General features: G+C 52.9%; 6 protein-coding genes across 6 annotated transcripts; 3 read left to right on the plus strand and 3 right to left on the minus strand.

Annotated features, from left to right (window-relative positions):
- Positions 1–1602: 1602 nt before the first annotated feature.
- Positions 1603–3195, plus strand: N7532_009292 (histidine phosphatase family protein; the record flags this gene model as incomplete). The annotated part of the gene is made up of 1 exon (XM_056621783.1): positions 1603–3195. The coding sequence occupies one exon, from the start codon at positions 1603–1605 to the stop codon at positions 3193–3195; it is 1593 nt and encodes a 530-aa protein (XP_056472589.1).
- Positions 3196–3610: 415 nt separating this feature from the next.
- Positions 3611–4309, minus strand: N7532_009293 (uncharacterized protein; the record flags this gene model as incomplete). The annotated part of the gene is made up of 1 exon (XM_056621784.1): positions 3611–4309. One exon carries the CDS (start codon positions 4307–4309, stop codon positions 3611–3613), a length of 699 nt encoding a protein of 232 aa, XP_056472590.1.
- A 506-nt stretch (positions 4310–4815) lies between these two features.
- On the minus strand, positions 4816–5244 carry N7532_009294 (uncharacterized protein; the record flags this gene model as incomplete). The annotated part of the gene is made up of 1 exon (XM_056621785.1): positions 4816–5244. One exon carries the CDS (start codon positions 5242–5244, stop codon positions 4816–4818), a length of 429 nt encoding a protein of 142 aa, XP_056472591.1.
- Positions 5245–6032: 788 nt separating this feature from the next.
- Positions 6033–7253, minus strand: N7532_009295 (putative pantetheine-phosphate adenylyltransferase; the record flags this gene model as incomplete). Its single annotated transcript, XM_056621786.1, has 1 exon — positions 6033–7253. The coding sequence occupies one exon, from the start codon at positions 7251–7253 to the stop codon at positions 6033–6035; it is 1221 nt and encodes a 406-aa protein (XP_056472592.1).
- Positions 7254–7620: 367 nt separating this feature from the next.
- N7532_009296 (uncharacterized protein) lies at positions 7621–9631 on the plus strand (the record flags this gene model as incomplete). The annotated part of the gene is made up of 4 exons (XM_056621787.1): positions 7621–8371; positions 8422–9024; positions 9078–9092; positions 9213–9631. The coding sequence occupies 4 exons, from the start codon at positions 7621–7623 to the stop codon at positions 9629–9631; spliced, it is 1788 nt and encodes a 595-aa protein (XP_056472593.1).
- A 2033-nt stretch (positions 9632–11664) lies between these two features.
- triA (uncharacterized protein) lies at positions 11665–14241 on the plus strand (the record flags this gene model as incomplete). The annotated part of the gene is made up of 2 exons (XM_056621788.1): positions 11665–13374; positions 13462–14241. The coding sequence occupies 2 exons, from the start codon at positions 11665–11667 to the stop codon at positions 14239–14241; spliced, it is 2490 nt and encodes an 829-aa protein (XP_056472594.1).
- Between the last annotated feature and the right edge of the window lie 430 nt (positions 14242–14671).

A 14671-nucleotide genomic window follows, 5' to 3' on the forward strand; every position in this document is an offset into this window, starting at 1 on the left:
GTTACGAATGGCTTTGGTCCAGAGGACGTTCCACGTTGTATAGAGAAAATTGATGACTGGACATTGCGTTTGAGCTATATTCGGTACGACCCCAATTTGGCCACATGCATGATGCTTGAGAATCTAGAAATCTATGACCAAAGTCCTATTGTCTCTGAATTTGGGAGGGTTATTGACAAAGAAGTCATGAATGACCCAGGGAAAACGTTCAACTGGAAACGTGACATGGTTAAACTGGACTTTTTTGAAAATCATTTTTCGTTTTCAATATCTTTAGCAATTGAATGGCGCTTCTCCACTCTTGACTTTTTTTACCTCTTTTTTTTTAAAAAATAAGCAAATTTCCTGAGAATAACAAGATGTTTCGATTGGATGACTTGCATTCCAACATTATATCTTCCAAATGTGTTCTCAACTTAATCGATGAAACTTCCAACGGCTCCTTTACTCCAGGAGGAAATGCAAAGAAATTTGCAGAAAATTGACCCTTTTTCATTCTTCCTATACCCTTCCAGACCTACTCGGGTGTTTGAAAAACCTATATCGTTCGCAGCACTGACTACACTGATGACGCAAGTGAATTATCAGGAAAGAAGATCGTAAATAGCGCGATGTCTGATCCGGCTTCTAGACAAGTATTGTCAAAAACGCACAAGGGCATTATGTTAGACGACAGTGGGTACGGATACGCCAATTCACCAAGGAATCAGGAGATTTAGGCCACATGGTGAAGTCCCAAATTGAGGCATGATAGGATGCGACGCGCATAGTAATTTTCCGAGCGACGATCAAATGTGTCGATCTGACTCACGACAAATCACAAATTTTGGAGATAACTCCTCGTCTTGCGTCGTAAGGGTAGTGTAGCCCCGAAATCAGATAGAAGCAAAAGCATTCTAGTGTGCCAACTCCATGCCAAGCCGAGCTGCATCCATGGAGTGTCTGGATTACTGTGGAGCCGTGGCTGCTGGTACGGCTGCCCTCGACTTGTCTTGTGCGAGGTACATATGCGACGGATCGACAGTGCAGAGTGACGAGAGAAGTGAAACGAAATGTGTCGGAGATAAAACATAGTCAACGGTGACAAGGTGGCATTCCCCACAATTATATGTAGGTACCTTGCAATGGCGTCTTAGGGCGGCTACTAGTATATTCGTAGTATAGTCGAGGCATTGTGCCTGAGGCCAACAGACCAAGGCTGTCCCAATCGGGGATGGTGGAAGGGAAATGTGAGGAAGTACCTCCCAGTACCTCCAGGGCCATACTAATTTCTATACAGGAAGAGGTCGTGGCAAGTTCCCTTTTCAGGTGTCACCACGTGCTGCAACCTGTGGAGGGGCGGTGATCCGCCAATCAGTGGCCCGCCTGGCCTCACGGGCTCGACCTCAGCGATGCGAGGAATGCGCGGCCGCCCAAACGGCAGGCACGGGTTACCGTCCATTTCGGTGCCTGCTTCGTGTTTGCTTCCTTTTCTCTTGCGTGCCTCGTTCCCCTGGCCTCGTGGAACACGTTCGTGCTCTCCCTGCCCGAGTCCGTTGACATCATATCTACATCTACATCTACACCGGCTTTGTTCCGAACAAGGATACGCATGCTGTGAAGATGGCGGGATACAGGAAAGCACACGACCGGCTCCCCGAGGAGCAGCGACTGCTAGGTGAGCTCGAGGGACAGCAACGTCCCAAGTCCTCGAGATGGTCCCGAAAGTGGCTGGTCACTGCCATCGCTGCCCTGTTAGGTACTCTAGCTCTCGCCCTGTACTTCACCGTTGGGTATGAATCCTCTGGTTCGAGTCCTATGGTGAAAACCGCGTTTCCTGACGTTCTGGTGAATTCTTCTTCCAGCGTCGACAAGGTGACTCGTCACCGCTGGGCGCAGTCCTGTGACAGAGTGACCGACGGCTACCAGTGCTTTACCAATGTTTCTCACCGGTGGGGCCAGTATTCCCCGTTTTTCACCGTGGCCGAGGATAGCGCTTCTTCCGCGGTCCCGGACAAATGCGAAATCACTTTCGTCCAAGTGTTGTCCCGCCATGGGGCGCGGTTTCCGACGGCCTCGAAGACCAAGAAATATGCAAAGTTAATCAAGGCCATCCAGGCTAATGCCACGGCATACCACGGGAAAGCCTCTTTTCTCCAGTCTTATAATTACACCATGGGCAGTGATAACCTAACTTCCTTTGGTAAGCGCCAGATGGTTAACTCGGGCATCAAGTTCTATGAGCGATACGCTGCCCTGGCCCGTGACCATGTACCCTTTGTCCGTGCCTCGGGCTCGTCGCGTGTTATCGAGTCTGGTGAGCTTTTCAATGAAGGCTATCAGCAGACTAAGAACAAAGATGGACAAGCGAAAATTGGCCAGTCAAGTCCGACCATCAATGTTGTCATATCCGAAGAAACTGGATCCAACAATACTCTCAACCACAATACCTGTCCCGTCTTCGAAGCCAACCAAAAGGGCGATAAAATCGAAGACAAATACAAAGCTCTCATCGGTCCTGCTATTGCCAGTCGCCTCGAGGAAGATCTACCCGGGGTGACTCTCACAAACAAACAGGTCATCTATCTCATGGACATGTGCGCCTTCGACACCATTTCATCCACGGCAGACGGGAGCATTCTATCAAGCTTCTGTGATCTCTTCACAGACAACGAATGGAACCAGTACAATTATCTTCAATCGCTGAGTAAATACTACAGCTACGGGGCAGGAAATCCTCTTGGTCCGACCCAAGGTGTGGGGTTCGTGAACGAGCTCATTGCGAGAATGACGCATACTCCGGTGCTCGACGATACATCCACCAATCATACCCTTGATGCACCGGGTGCCGCCACTTTTCCCTTCAACGCATCGATCTACGCGGACTTCACCCATGACAATGGCATGATTCCGATATTTTTTGCGATGGGCTTGTATAACGGCACAAACCCGCTCCCTCTCTCTCACGTGCAATCTGCGGCCAGCTCCGACGGATACTCTGCGGCGTGGACTGTGCCCCTTGGTGCGCGTGCTTATATCGAGATGATGAGGTGCAACAGTCAGAGAGAGCCCTTGGTTCGGGTGCTCGTCAATGATCGCGTTGTTTCCTTGCATGGATGTCCAGTCGATTCGCTTGGTCGTTGTCGCCGGAAGGACTTTATCAATGCTTTGACCTTTGCACGGGACGGTGGGGACTGGTCGAGCTGCTATACTTGAACTCTGCTTAGCTGAACAGCCTTCTCTGGTAGGGCTCGGGGGATTTAGGGTCTTGTACGCTGTTGGGATTTGTTTGCTGGAGATTATCTTCTTTCGCTTCAGCCCGGTGGCTTTGTTGTGTTTTTTAGCTTTCTTCGAGATACCATATCAGGCGAGATACCCCTGTTCAATTTCTTTGTTCAAAATTTATATTTAGTTGAGCACCAGAATTAAATTCCTTAAGCTTAGAACCTTAATCCTTGCAAGTCCGGGGTACATAAACCTTGCCTCGAGGCTATCAATCAACTCCACGCACTACCTCTTGGTAAGCCTTGAGCTTAATTTCAGAAGTATTCTGAGAAGCGTTCAATTCAGATAGCCGCCAACTCCAATGTGCTTATTCTTCTTCGTATACGAAACCATGCGCAATCAATGCCTAACGCAACCCAATCTTAATCCCATTGCCATTTCCATTCGCATTTCCGTTCCCATACCCATATGCAATTCCATTTCGAGCAGACTGTGGCGGAGAAAGAGCCCAAGCCTCCCAAAGCCGTTCTTGGCCTCGCCTCACACGAACCCCATCGTCGCCCAACTCATCCGCAGAAAGACCTTTCACTTTCTCCGACATCGCAGATCGATCCAGCATCCGGTCGCCACGAAGCAGGGGCGGGTTGTCAGGGGGCGAGGTACCGGCCGCAACGACAGAAAGTGAAGACGGAGGCGATGGAAGCAGCGGGGCAGGATCAAAGACTTCAACGCCGGCGGATGTCGCCAGGTCTTCCAAATAGGCATCGTAGTTTATCCCCCGTAATTCCAAGCAGTCCAAACGATCCATCTCGGAGCGAAGCATCGACAGCACTGTGCTCCATCTACTTCCCGCGCGGAGGTAAACGCCTACGAGGCGGAGCTCGCGTAGTTCGTGGTGGTGTCGGTGGGCGAGGGAGATTATTTCATTGGCGGAGAGACGCCAGCCTTGCAGACTTAGCGTTCGAAGAGTTTTCCAGCGTATCCCGTGGAAGATGGCGTCGGGAGTTAGGTTTAATGGGTGTTTTTGAGGAAAGCCTAGGTGAATGGCGACGAGATTTTTTGCTTCTTGGAAGAATCGGTGAAAGACGCCTGAGAGATCGGACATTGTTGGTGTTATGTCCGTTGTGGAATGAAAATTGATATCAAGGCTCGTTATGCGGCCACCTATCGCAGCTAGAGTGTTTGAGGGCGCCTGTAGTAGTTGGCGTGTTGCTTCGGGACTTATTTGTGGTCCAATGAAGCGGATTGCTGTACATTGAGAATCGAGCAGCGCGATGCCCAGATTTGTCACTGCGCGAGAACAGGCCGACTCCCAGTTAAAGGTGATAAAGGTGCTTGGGGGAGGATGCAGGGTCTCCAGGTAGTGTTCGCTGATAAGATCGAGTAATTCCTCATCTGCTTCATCTTGTAGGCGGAGAAGCTTGATTTCCTGCAGTGCTGGAAATGACGCGATGGCTTTTCGAAGCTGGGCTAGATCGTAGCCTGATCCGACCAGATTTATTTGCTCTTGTAGCCGATTAAGGTGCGTTTGCAATAAGGTAAAGTTTTCCTTGTCGTTGAATGACTCGGAGCGGATAATCGTCTCCCACTCTATAAGATCACGTCGTCAGCTTATGGTGTTTCTGTCGATCGAGGTGGGTGGATATTGACGAAGAGTCGATGTTTACCTCTGCCTTGGTAGAAAGGTCGCACGAGGTAGGTCACCGATTTCACATAACGGGCCAGCTGCATTTGGAGCAATTCGTCCAGTCGGCGGAACCCATTCGCGGAGAATCGCAGGTTGAAATGGGAGAATTGGCGCGGAGTGCCGATCCGCATGAATCGCGTGCACACGAGTCGAAAGCGACCGAGATCAGAAGACTCGCCATACCCAATGGGTGTGCGATGCGGGTAATCACCGTCCACGATCCCGTTGTGCCCGCGTCCGTTCCCATAGCGGCGACTATTAAAGGCACGAAAGCCTGGTTCCAGTAGCAGAAAGGAGAGGATCTCGCTCAGCAGCTCGTCGGCGAGATCATGAATGTGACGTGGCTGGGCCATAGTCGGCGGGCTCAAGCCGTCAATCCGGCTGCTTGAATGAGTGGCAGCAACATGGAATCAAAAGAGTGTCCAGGAGGGCAACTCTCCGGGTCTTTTTACAGACCGAGCGTGAGAGGAGGTCACCGGCGAAGGGAAGGGGGTGGGAGGGACGGGCGCACGACACGGGGGGAAGAGCTGGGCGCTATAAACAGAACAAGCTCTCGAGGCCAGTCGACTCGTCGAACCCCAGAGTGACTTGTCTCACCATGCAGTTCTCGCCCTAGCGATAGCGCGCGACCGGGATGATCACCCAGATCCCTAGCGTGTGTCCAGCGGTGACAAGGCCAGGGCATCGCGATCTGGTCGGCCCCATTGGCGACGCGCTCAGCGCAATCACATGATTGAAGAAGGCTGCGGCCAGCCAGCAGTGACCAGCGCGAACCTGCAGCGGCGGACGACGAAGCAGAGCGAGTGAGTGGTGGTGGGGGAAAGTTGCGATGGGGAGAGCCAATGCAGGCCCCGCTCCTCGTCACATCTGCAGAGTGACGGGCTCGCGTGTAGTGGAGACGACGGGATTGGGTGAAATTGGCCGAAATCTGAATGTGCAGCCTACTATTGTATCTATGAAGCAGTCCGACAGGTCCCTCGGAGGTCGCTGGGGACCTATAGACCTGTTTGGATGGGGGAGAGACGAGACCGAGGAAGACCACTGGCAGACACTATGCAACAGGATGGGCTACACCCTTATGCTTTCCAAGGATTCTATGGATGTGAACGGTGCTTTTTTGGTCATGCATTTTTACGGCCCCTCACACCTTGGCCAGGTTCATTCGTCGCCGTCTGATGTCTGTGCTGCTGATCTTCCCATCGAAGTTGCTGTTGGTGACGTCTGTAGCCTCCCCAGCCTGAAGTACGTCCACCTCGAAGATGGCCAGACCTTTCCAACCCTTTTTGGCCCGCTCGTCATTGACGGCCTTCCCCCCGGAAGATGTTTCCTTGGACACGACAATCGCCGAGATATTTTCCTCGGTAATCGTGGGGCCGTACGGGTCCCAGATTTCCGTGAGCTTGAATGCAAGGTTGGGTTGCACTGTCATGACCACGAAGTTTCCATTAGGGCCAGGTGCAGTGGTGCGATCGAGACGCGGGGTAGTGTTTCCAGATATGTCCATGATGGCTCTAAGGAAAGCAGCTGTGTTCTGGAAACGGTCTTCCCAGCTCTCGAGGAACTCCGCATACTTCTTGTTTACCAGCAGTGCGTCTCCCGTGACACCCACAGCCAGCAGCCTCGGTTGGTCCTTGTCTTCCGAGTTTGGCGGTTCCAAAGTAAGCGCAAGAGCTGTGAGAAGAAGTTTGTGGCCGAGATGCAGATGGTCAAAGGTTCCTCCCACGATCACTGAATAGTGGGGTACCGAAGGTGCCTGCTCCGGGACTAACAGCGGCCGAGGTACAGCCCAACCGGGATTGCTGGCAACCGCCTGCTTAATTGATTCAGCATAACCCTTGCGATGTCCCTCTGTACTCTGAACAAATGAATCGGTCAGTGTCCTGCCCGCCTCGTTGTTGGGATACCACAAATGGTCCCACTGTCGGCCCGAGGTTGCCAGAGAATGAAGGCCGACGACTGGTCCGAATCCCAAGTCGCCGACGCAGGTCTGGGAGTCAACTGCCTGAGCAGAAGTGGAGGGGTCAAGAAATAGTACGCGAGTATCGATGCCACCGGGGGAGTCCAACTCGATATCACGAGCTGCCGCAATAGCGCCGATAAGGGTATAGATGCTAGTGAGGTACTGCTGCAGCTGCGCGAAGACCTTGCCAATAGGTCGGCAAGATGGTGACTGAAGATCTGGAATAGTCAGGGCAATGTCGATTGAGGCAATCTTGTTGGTGCCCCGTACGGACTCTGACAACTTCGTCAACACATCGGAGACCGTGGGCTCAAACGCTTCCTTTACCCGCTCGAATGAGAATGCTGGTGGCGGCGGAAGCAACAATAACGCCGCCGATGATTTGAACTGGTCGGATGACATGGTGCAGAAAGACTTTGGGATTCCGCGATGTTGTGATGTTGCAACGCTGTACCGCAACAGTCTCCGGGAGGCCAAATATAAAGAGAGATGGATATAGAGAGAGGGGCCAACAATCACGGGCGATCGCAGGAGGGCCGGGGTTGGCTGAGTCAGCCCCGCCCTACCCAGCTGCTCCTCGACACTCGACCAGCTGCGACAACCCCAGCTGGACCCGCGGTTGCTTCCTCTCAGCCCCTTGTGAAGGTCCCTGCGCCCTCAATTACCCAGAGCTTCTTTCCCACTCGCTGTCTTTTAACCCCGGGGGAGTGGAGCTCTCGCAGAGCCCCATCGACCCTGTGCCTGTGACGCCCGTGGACACCTCCGCAGCATGTCGAACCCAGCCTCCTACGATTCGAATCGGCGATCGGCCGTGTATGGGCGTCAGCCAGAGGAGCTGCATATCCCCTCGACCGGGCTGATCAATCCGAATCTGTCGCGCCAGCCTCCGTCGCAAGACTACCCCACTACGCCCGACGCAGGCGCCGCCGCCCAAGTGCCCTCGATTAACGTCCACTCGTCACAGCCGCTGCAGTACGGAGGCAACGGTGGAAGCTCCAACAGTGCTCTTCCAGGATCCCTCACGCCAGGAAACCAGCACCGACCGCCCGCTGTCTCTGTCAACACTGCCCCTTCGGTCCTTCCCACCGTGCCGCAGTCATCGACGCAACAAGCTAGCCATCGAACAAGTATGATCAACTCGCACGGTCACTCGCGATCCAGTCCCGCCGGCTTCGATCAGTCCATGTACAAATCACACTCTGGGATGGAAGGCTCCAAGTATCCGACCTCGCCTGGCGCCGGATATCCTCCCCAGACCCCGCAAGGATCCAAGTACTCACCGCTGGGTCTGGCCGACATTCGACCCTCGGCGGACCATTTGCTAGGAGACGCGCTTATGAGCCCCGGAAGCTCACTTCCGTACAACGGTGATAACCAAGTTCCGACGAACAGCAACTACGTGGCACCATGGCCTATATACGCAGTCGATTGGTGCAAATGGCCCATGACTGGAAGCTCCAGCTCCTTTGGGGGTAAATTAGCCCTGGGAAGTTATTTAGAAGATAACCACAACTACGTCCGTTTGCCTCTGCTATGATTTTGTTTTGTCACATGCTCACCGACTCTCCAGATCCAAATCATCGACACTCACTGGACCCAACCAGACCCCGATACACCGGATGCGCAAGCGGGGAGATCAAGCTCGACTACGTCAAAACGGCCGAAGCGACACACTCATATCCTGTCACCCGCATTCTGTGGGAGCCGCCGTCATCCCAAAAGCAGTCCACTGATCTGCTGGCAACCTCGGGTGATCACCTCCGCTTGTGGTCCCTTCCTAGCTCCCAGCCCTTGCAGAGCAACAATTCCATCACAAGGCCCACCAGCTCTCGAGAAGCACCCCCTTCGAAACTTTCGCCGCTGGCGCTGCTGTCCAACTCCAAATCTCCCGAACATACCGCCCCTATCACCTCGCTTGACTGGAATACCATCTCTCCCAGCTTGATAATCACATCAAGTATCGATACAACATGCACCATCTGGGACATCCCAACTTTGACGGCTAAAACACAGCTGATTGCACACGACAAGGAAGTCTACGATGTTCGGTTCTGTGCCAACAGCGTTGATGTCTTCGTCAGCTGTGGTGCCGATGGAAGTGTGCGCATGTTTGACTTGCGAAGCCTCGAGCACAGTACGATTATCTACGAACCAACGGACAGGAATGAAAGGCGTATGTTTCTCCAGCGAAAGCCTGCATGAAGTTAAAATACTGACACACCCCAGCCGTAATGAGTCCTGGTAACTCTAGTCCATCCGGACCGTCGTCGTCTGGGCTTTACCCCCGCCCTTACTGAGGATTGCAGGTAGGTTCACACATGACTTCATTTATCTTTTTGAACGCACGCTGATTACTTCTAGCTTCCCCCCATGACGCTCATCTGCTCGCCACATTCTCCTCGGATTCCAACGTTGTTCGTGTCCTGGATGTACGACAGCCAGGACAGGCTCTTCTCGAGCTAAAGGGTCACTCTGCCGCTCTGAACTGCGTCGAATGGTCACCAAATCGACGTGGTATTCTGGCATCGGGTGGCGACGATAGTCTTGTCCTGATCTGGGACCTAATCAATCAACAAAATGCGGCACCCCTCTCTCCTCCCGCCCAGACTCCAGGCGCTCCAGCCACACCTTCTGAGCGTGGCCCCGCTGCTGCCTGGCAATGTGACTACGAAGTGTCTAATATCAGCTGGTCCCCGCAAGGTGGTACCAATCCTTCCGGTCACCCGCGAGAATGGCTTGGGGTCTGCGGTGGACGAGGCATCTGGGGTGTTTCACTCTAAAATGCAGGTGGATGTGGAGCTCGTTAAAAAGAAAATTTTTGTACGGGGGGGCAATTCTTTGCGCTGTTCCCTTTATACGTGCCTTTATATCTTTTTCTTTCTTGTTTCGCGGATCTGCGTCTCCTCTTACCCGACTGCATTAGATGGTTATGCTTTCGATCTCCATCGATTTATTGTTGCCCTGGCGGATGCATTATACTGTTTTTCCCACCTCTTTCTGCTCCGAGCTCAGATTCCCTTATTCGAAAATGGGCCTTTTCCTGGGTCTGGTACTTGTTGATCGGGTAGTGGATATGAAGGGCCCATTGCCATCTCCTTCTGATTTTGGTATGAATGAATGAATGAACGATACATCGGAAATCTTGGTCGTGAGACACTCATACTGGCTCCCTTCGTCGTCTAGCTTTCGCTTGTGGTTCTGTGTGGTATGATAGATTTAGGAATATGTAGGAAATAGTGGTGTCCCTACCTAAGGTAGTCAAAGCATTTGAAATACTTACCTGCCACGTGACGTCCTCTTGCGACGGGATTCTAGAAGTATGGGAGGAGGTTGCGATTATATATTAGCGCATTGATGCAGCAGCTTTGTTTGTTCGGCATAATTAGTTTTCCGGAGCGTTACATACTGTACTAAACTAGTGTAGCGTATTGATGCCGTTCGCTAATATGATCTGGTAGAATTAATGTGATGCACATTCACCAGTGTTCTTATCAATCCGTGCTAGGGATGCATATAACTATAGGGTAGGACTCCAGGGACCCCCCCCTCTAGCTAGAGAGACCCCCCTTTTACTCCTCGGACTCCCCCAGGGCTAGGGGGACCCCCCATGCCTGAATTATAAGACAGACATTCCTATTTCGGTTTAGCGTAAGGCAGTGAGGCAAAAATACCTAGGCAAAAATTTACTAGAGAGACCCCCCCCCCTTCTCCGCCTTCACTGTCCTCACACCGCTTCCACAACCTCGTCACCGCCTAAAAACGGAGGACCTCGTAGGCGTGGCCGAGCCCGTGGCAGCCAGGCAGCTATATCTGACGTATCTGAGGCGTCTAATGCATCAAGCGCCTGAATCACAGCCAAAGAATCATGCATTAGATAGCTGTAGATTGACGAATTTAAGCAACTTGTACGAGTGAGAAATGGTGGCGTCTGATTGGCTGAACCAGAATGGTAGGCTGTAGAGACCAGAATGGCAGAAAGCGGCAGAATAATTAGTCATGTGACTAGAGATCTGGCAGAAAACCTCCAAGAATTTTTTTGAGGGGTTATGTATCATGTGATACAAACCTTACTGCCTTACGCTAAACCTAAATAGGAATGTCTGTCTTATAATTCAGGCATGAAGGGGTCCCCCTAGCCCTGGGGGAGTCCGAGGAGTAAAAGGGGGGTCTCTCTAGCTAGAGGGGGGGTCCCTGGAGTCCTACCCTAACTATAATGTCTGGTTGTAGGGGCATAGAATTTTGGCCGGGGCAACACAACAACTTTTGAAAAGACAAAAGGCTGTCACATGTGATGATTAGAGTGCATTGAAAATGTTAGTCAAAACATGTGAATTAAATAAGATGAAAACTCTGGATTCTTTGATGTTTACGCAGGACTCCCGTTGTCATTGTCCAAAAACACGACCGACGCATGCTGAGTCACACTCACGTGATGTGATAGAGCTACCATGTGGTCTTTTCTTTTTTTGTGTCGCGACGAGAACCAGGAGAATAAAGAAACTTGATCAAAGAAAGAGTAGTTTCTTCAACCTCGATAAACAAAGTCCCGGCCCTTCCGTGTGTCCAATGGCCTTTTGCAGCTGGGCGCGCAGCCCCCAGTAGATCGATGTAGCTCCCAATGCGGCTTGGATCCTCCCGAGCTCCTTGCGATCCGAGAACTTCTCCTTTGTCCACGTATCGAACATCCCGCGACCTTCTCCCACACGCCGCCTCTTGCGTCTGTATGTCGTGATTGCTAGTCGCGCTTGCTCTACGATATCCTCCTGCTCGCGCTGGTGGCCGTAGCGGTCTCCCGCGAGTGAATGCTGGCGCGATGGACTTGCGCACGATCATGAACAATGAGGGCGGCGGCGCCTCAAATCGTCCGCCGGTCAGCCAGGCATCAAGCTCTCCGATCGATCCTCCTCCTCCAAAGCGCGTGCAGACGTTCACCGAGTATCCCAGTCGTCCGCCGCCTCCCCAACATCCATCGCACGCCTCCCCAGACCGAACCGCATCCTTCAGCGGGCCTGTCCCTTCACCCCATCAGCAATTTAATGCTGGGCCACCACCACCGCTGAATACAGCGATACCACCGCAGCACAGCCAGAGTCCTTCGCTTGTCTCGACTCCGTACGGACCCGGCGCGTGTGATCCGTACAGCGCGTCGGGGTACAGTGCACACCCCCAACACCCCGCGGGTCCCCTGGCCTCGCCTTACACACCGCAGCAGCCGACGAGCGCAGGACCACAGGCTCCTGAACAGCAGTCGTATTTTGCTCAGCAGCGCTCCCACTCTCTCCACTCCGTCATGACCAACCCGCTCGCCCCGGGAGAGACATTTCCCAACAAAGAAGGCCCTCCGTCGGCCCCGCAACCGCCTCCATCGCAGCATCAATTCTCTCCTTCAGCACATCGATCCGTTCCAGGGACGCCATTGGGCCCACCTCCTACCTTTGCTTCTCGTCAGTCTCCTTCCTCTGCCCGCCCACAGTCCTCCGGTCGCGAGTCTCCGCACAATCCACTCTCGAGTCCCCGACCGATGCAAACGCAAGATACTCTGATGCGAGATTTTCCTCAAACCCACTCGCCATCAAACCAGCGTTATTTTTCTCCAGGCTCGCGCCCCACCGATTCTACCACCCAGCTTCACCCGGCGGTCAAGCAAGAGTCCATCGAACTCACCACGCCCCACTCAAGCTCCCGCCAAGACAGCGCTGCAGCTGCCGACCTCACAGGCGCAGCTCCCCTACGCTCCTCCGAAGACCGAAAGTTGAACGAGAGCCCTACAACACCCTTTGCGCCGGGAACAGGATCAGAGGCGCACGTGTCGCCCGTCGCAACAGCTCACTCCCAGATGAATAGTTCGCCGTCGGGACAAAGGGGAGGATCGCATCATCTGAAGATGGAGGTAGACAGTGAACCGACTGCTCGAGTGAACAGCCAACAGCCTAGGATCAAAAGACGGCGGTACAACGAGCCTCCCATTTATGCCCAACGGTCCCGCACCCGTGGCAAATGCCCCGTCATCCCCAACCCCCAGCCCCTGGTTCCGAAGCACGCCAGACAATCTCTTCAAGATTCATGGGCAATTCGCCGACACTCCTCCACCGTCGTGCCAGCTCCCCCATCTGCTACTTCATCCCGTACCACCCGCACGCCAGGCGCCGCTCCATCAGTTCCAGCAGCAGCTACATCGAGCTCGAATGGACCTCCGTCACAGCCTGCAGCTACCAATCCATCCGAACAGGGCTCTCTTGGCATCTGGGAACCCTCAATCACAGGGTTCATTCCACATGAGGAGATCACCAACGAGCTTTGCAACTTCCTCTTCCGCCATGTAGTCGCGAGGAATGACGTGGGCGCTGGACCGGCTGGGGCTGCAGCGAGTGGGCAGGGAGCAATTATCGAAGTGGAGGCCAAGCTAGGTCATATCATTGATCAGGATCGGCGGGAGAGATTAAACTTGCCCATCAAAACTGAGGCTGTTATCAACCGAGAGATGGCAGGATTCCGAACTTCGTTTGAGAGCAACATGACAGTGGTAAGAGTTCCCTTATTGTATTGCTAGGCCCTATTTCTAGGCCCAGCAGAGAAGGAGAAAATTGTAACTGACAATTGACTTCCCCAGGAACAACACCGCGCATACAACAACTTCCTCAACGAAACCGTGAAAGCCTCCATGACCCCACCTCGTGTTGCACTCTCGTATGCGCACAAGAAAGAGCGCGATACCTTCTATGAGGTTTCGCCCGACGAACTTCCCCCAGTGATTCGCTCAAATCTGAACCCTCGACACAAACCCAAAGTCCGTGTGACCACCGACCAACGCACCGGCGAAGTGCTCGCAAAGATCGTGAAGTGTCGCATCGCAGACATGGACGTGTACAGCCCCCGAACTCCGTTTGATTGGCGAGTGAGCGTCAACCTCGAAATGGAGTACCCTGGCGATATTAGCAGCTTGTCGCCGGTCGACATGAGACAAGGTGGCCGTGGCGAACGTAACAAAGACCGCATGAGCTACCGTCATCTGGCCTACCAAGTTGATTTGACCCAAGTGGCCAGAGCAGAAGTAAGTCTTCCCTCTCGACCCCGTATTGTTTGCAAATTCCGCATCCCATCCAAGCACCCTCTTCCATCCGCACCCCGTCTTCCATTCCAACCCCGCACAAGCATTGTGCCCTACCCATGGGGTCCTTTCAGTTCCACTCCATGGAAACATCCTTCTGACTCGGCCTTGCAGCCTCCAACGAAAAACGACTTTGACCATGAGCTCGAAATCGAAATTTCTGGCGCCGAACTTAAGCGACAAGGCCAGCTTGCTGCCGCCGGTGATCCGAAGAATCAGTACGAGGAGCTTGTGAAAGGGTTTGTGGATAATGTTCGCGTGCTGGCACGGGTCAAGTCTTGAAACGAATCTTTTTTGATTAACTTCTTCAACATGTATTCTGAAAGTCTATTCGGGGTTACGCTTCTGCGTTATTTCCTATTCTCTGGCTCTTCTGGGTATTTCCTGATCTGTTCGATTTATTAGCACGGGTTTTTGGTGGGTAAAAAGGAGATCCACAATAGACAGGAACGGCAACTTCTTATGTTCAACTTTCGGTGGCTGTAGTTATTTTCCTGCTCTGGTTGAATCTATTGAATGCGACCGAACCGCAATATCCCTGGAGCACTTTGAGTGCGTACCAGACGACCATATTTAGCACTGAGAAACCATCATGCTTCGCTCGACTTCGAGCCTGGGGCTTTCATAGGCCAAATCTACTCAGTTCTTGGAATATGCCCTCCAAGGTCGTATTGAATGACAAATAGAGATTTAGTCTGTGTTACGTAGCTAA

This window comes from Penicillium argentinense (genome assembly GCF_028826775.1).
Source record: "Penicillium argentinense strain IBT 30761 chromosome Unknown utg000009l_segment0_segment0, whole genome shotgun sequence".
In the NCBI taxonomy this organism is placed as follows: domain Eukaryota; kingdom Fungi; phylum Ascomycota; class Eurotiomycetes; order Eurotiales; family Aspergillaceae; genus Penicillium; species Penicillium argentinense.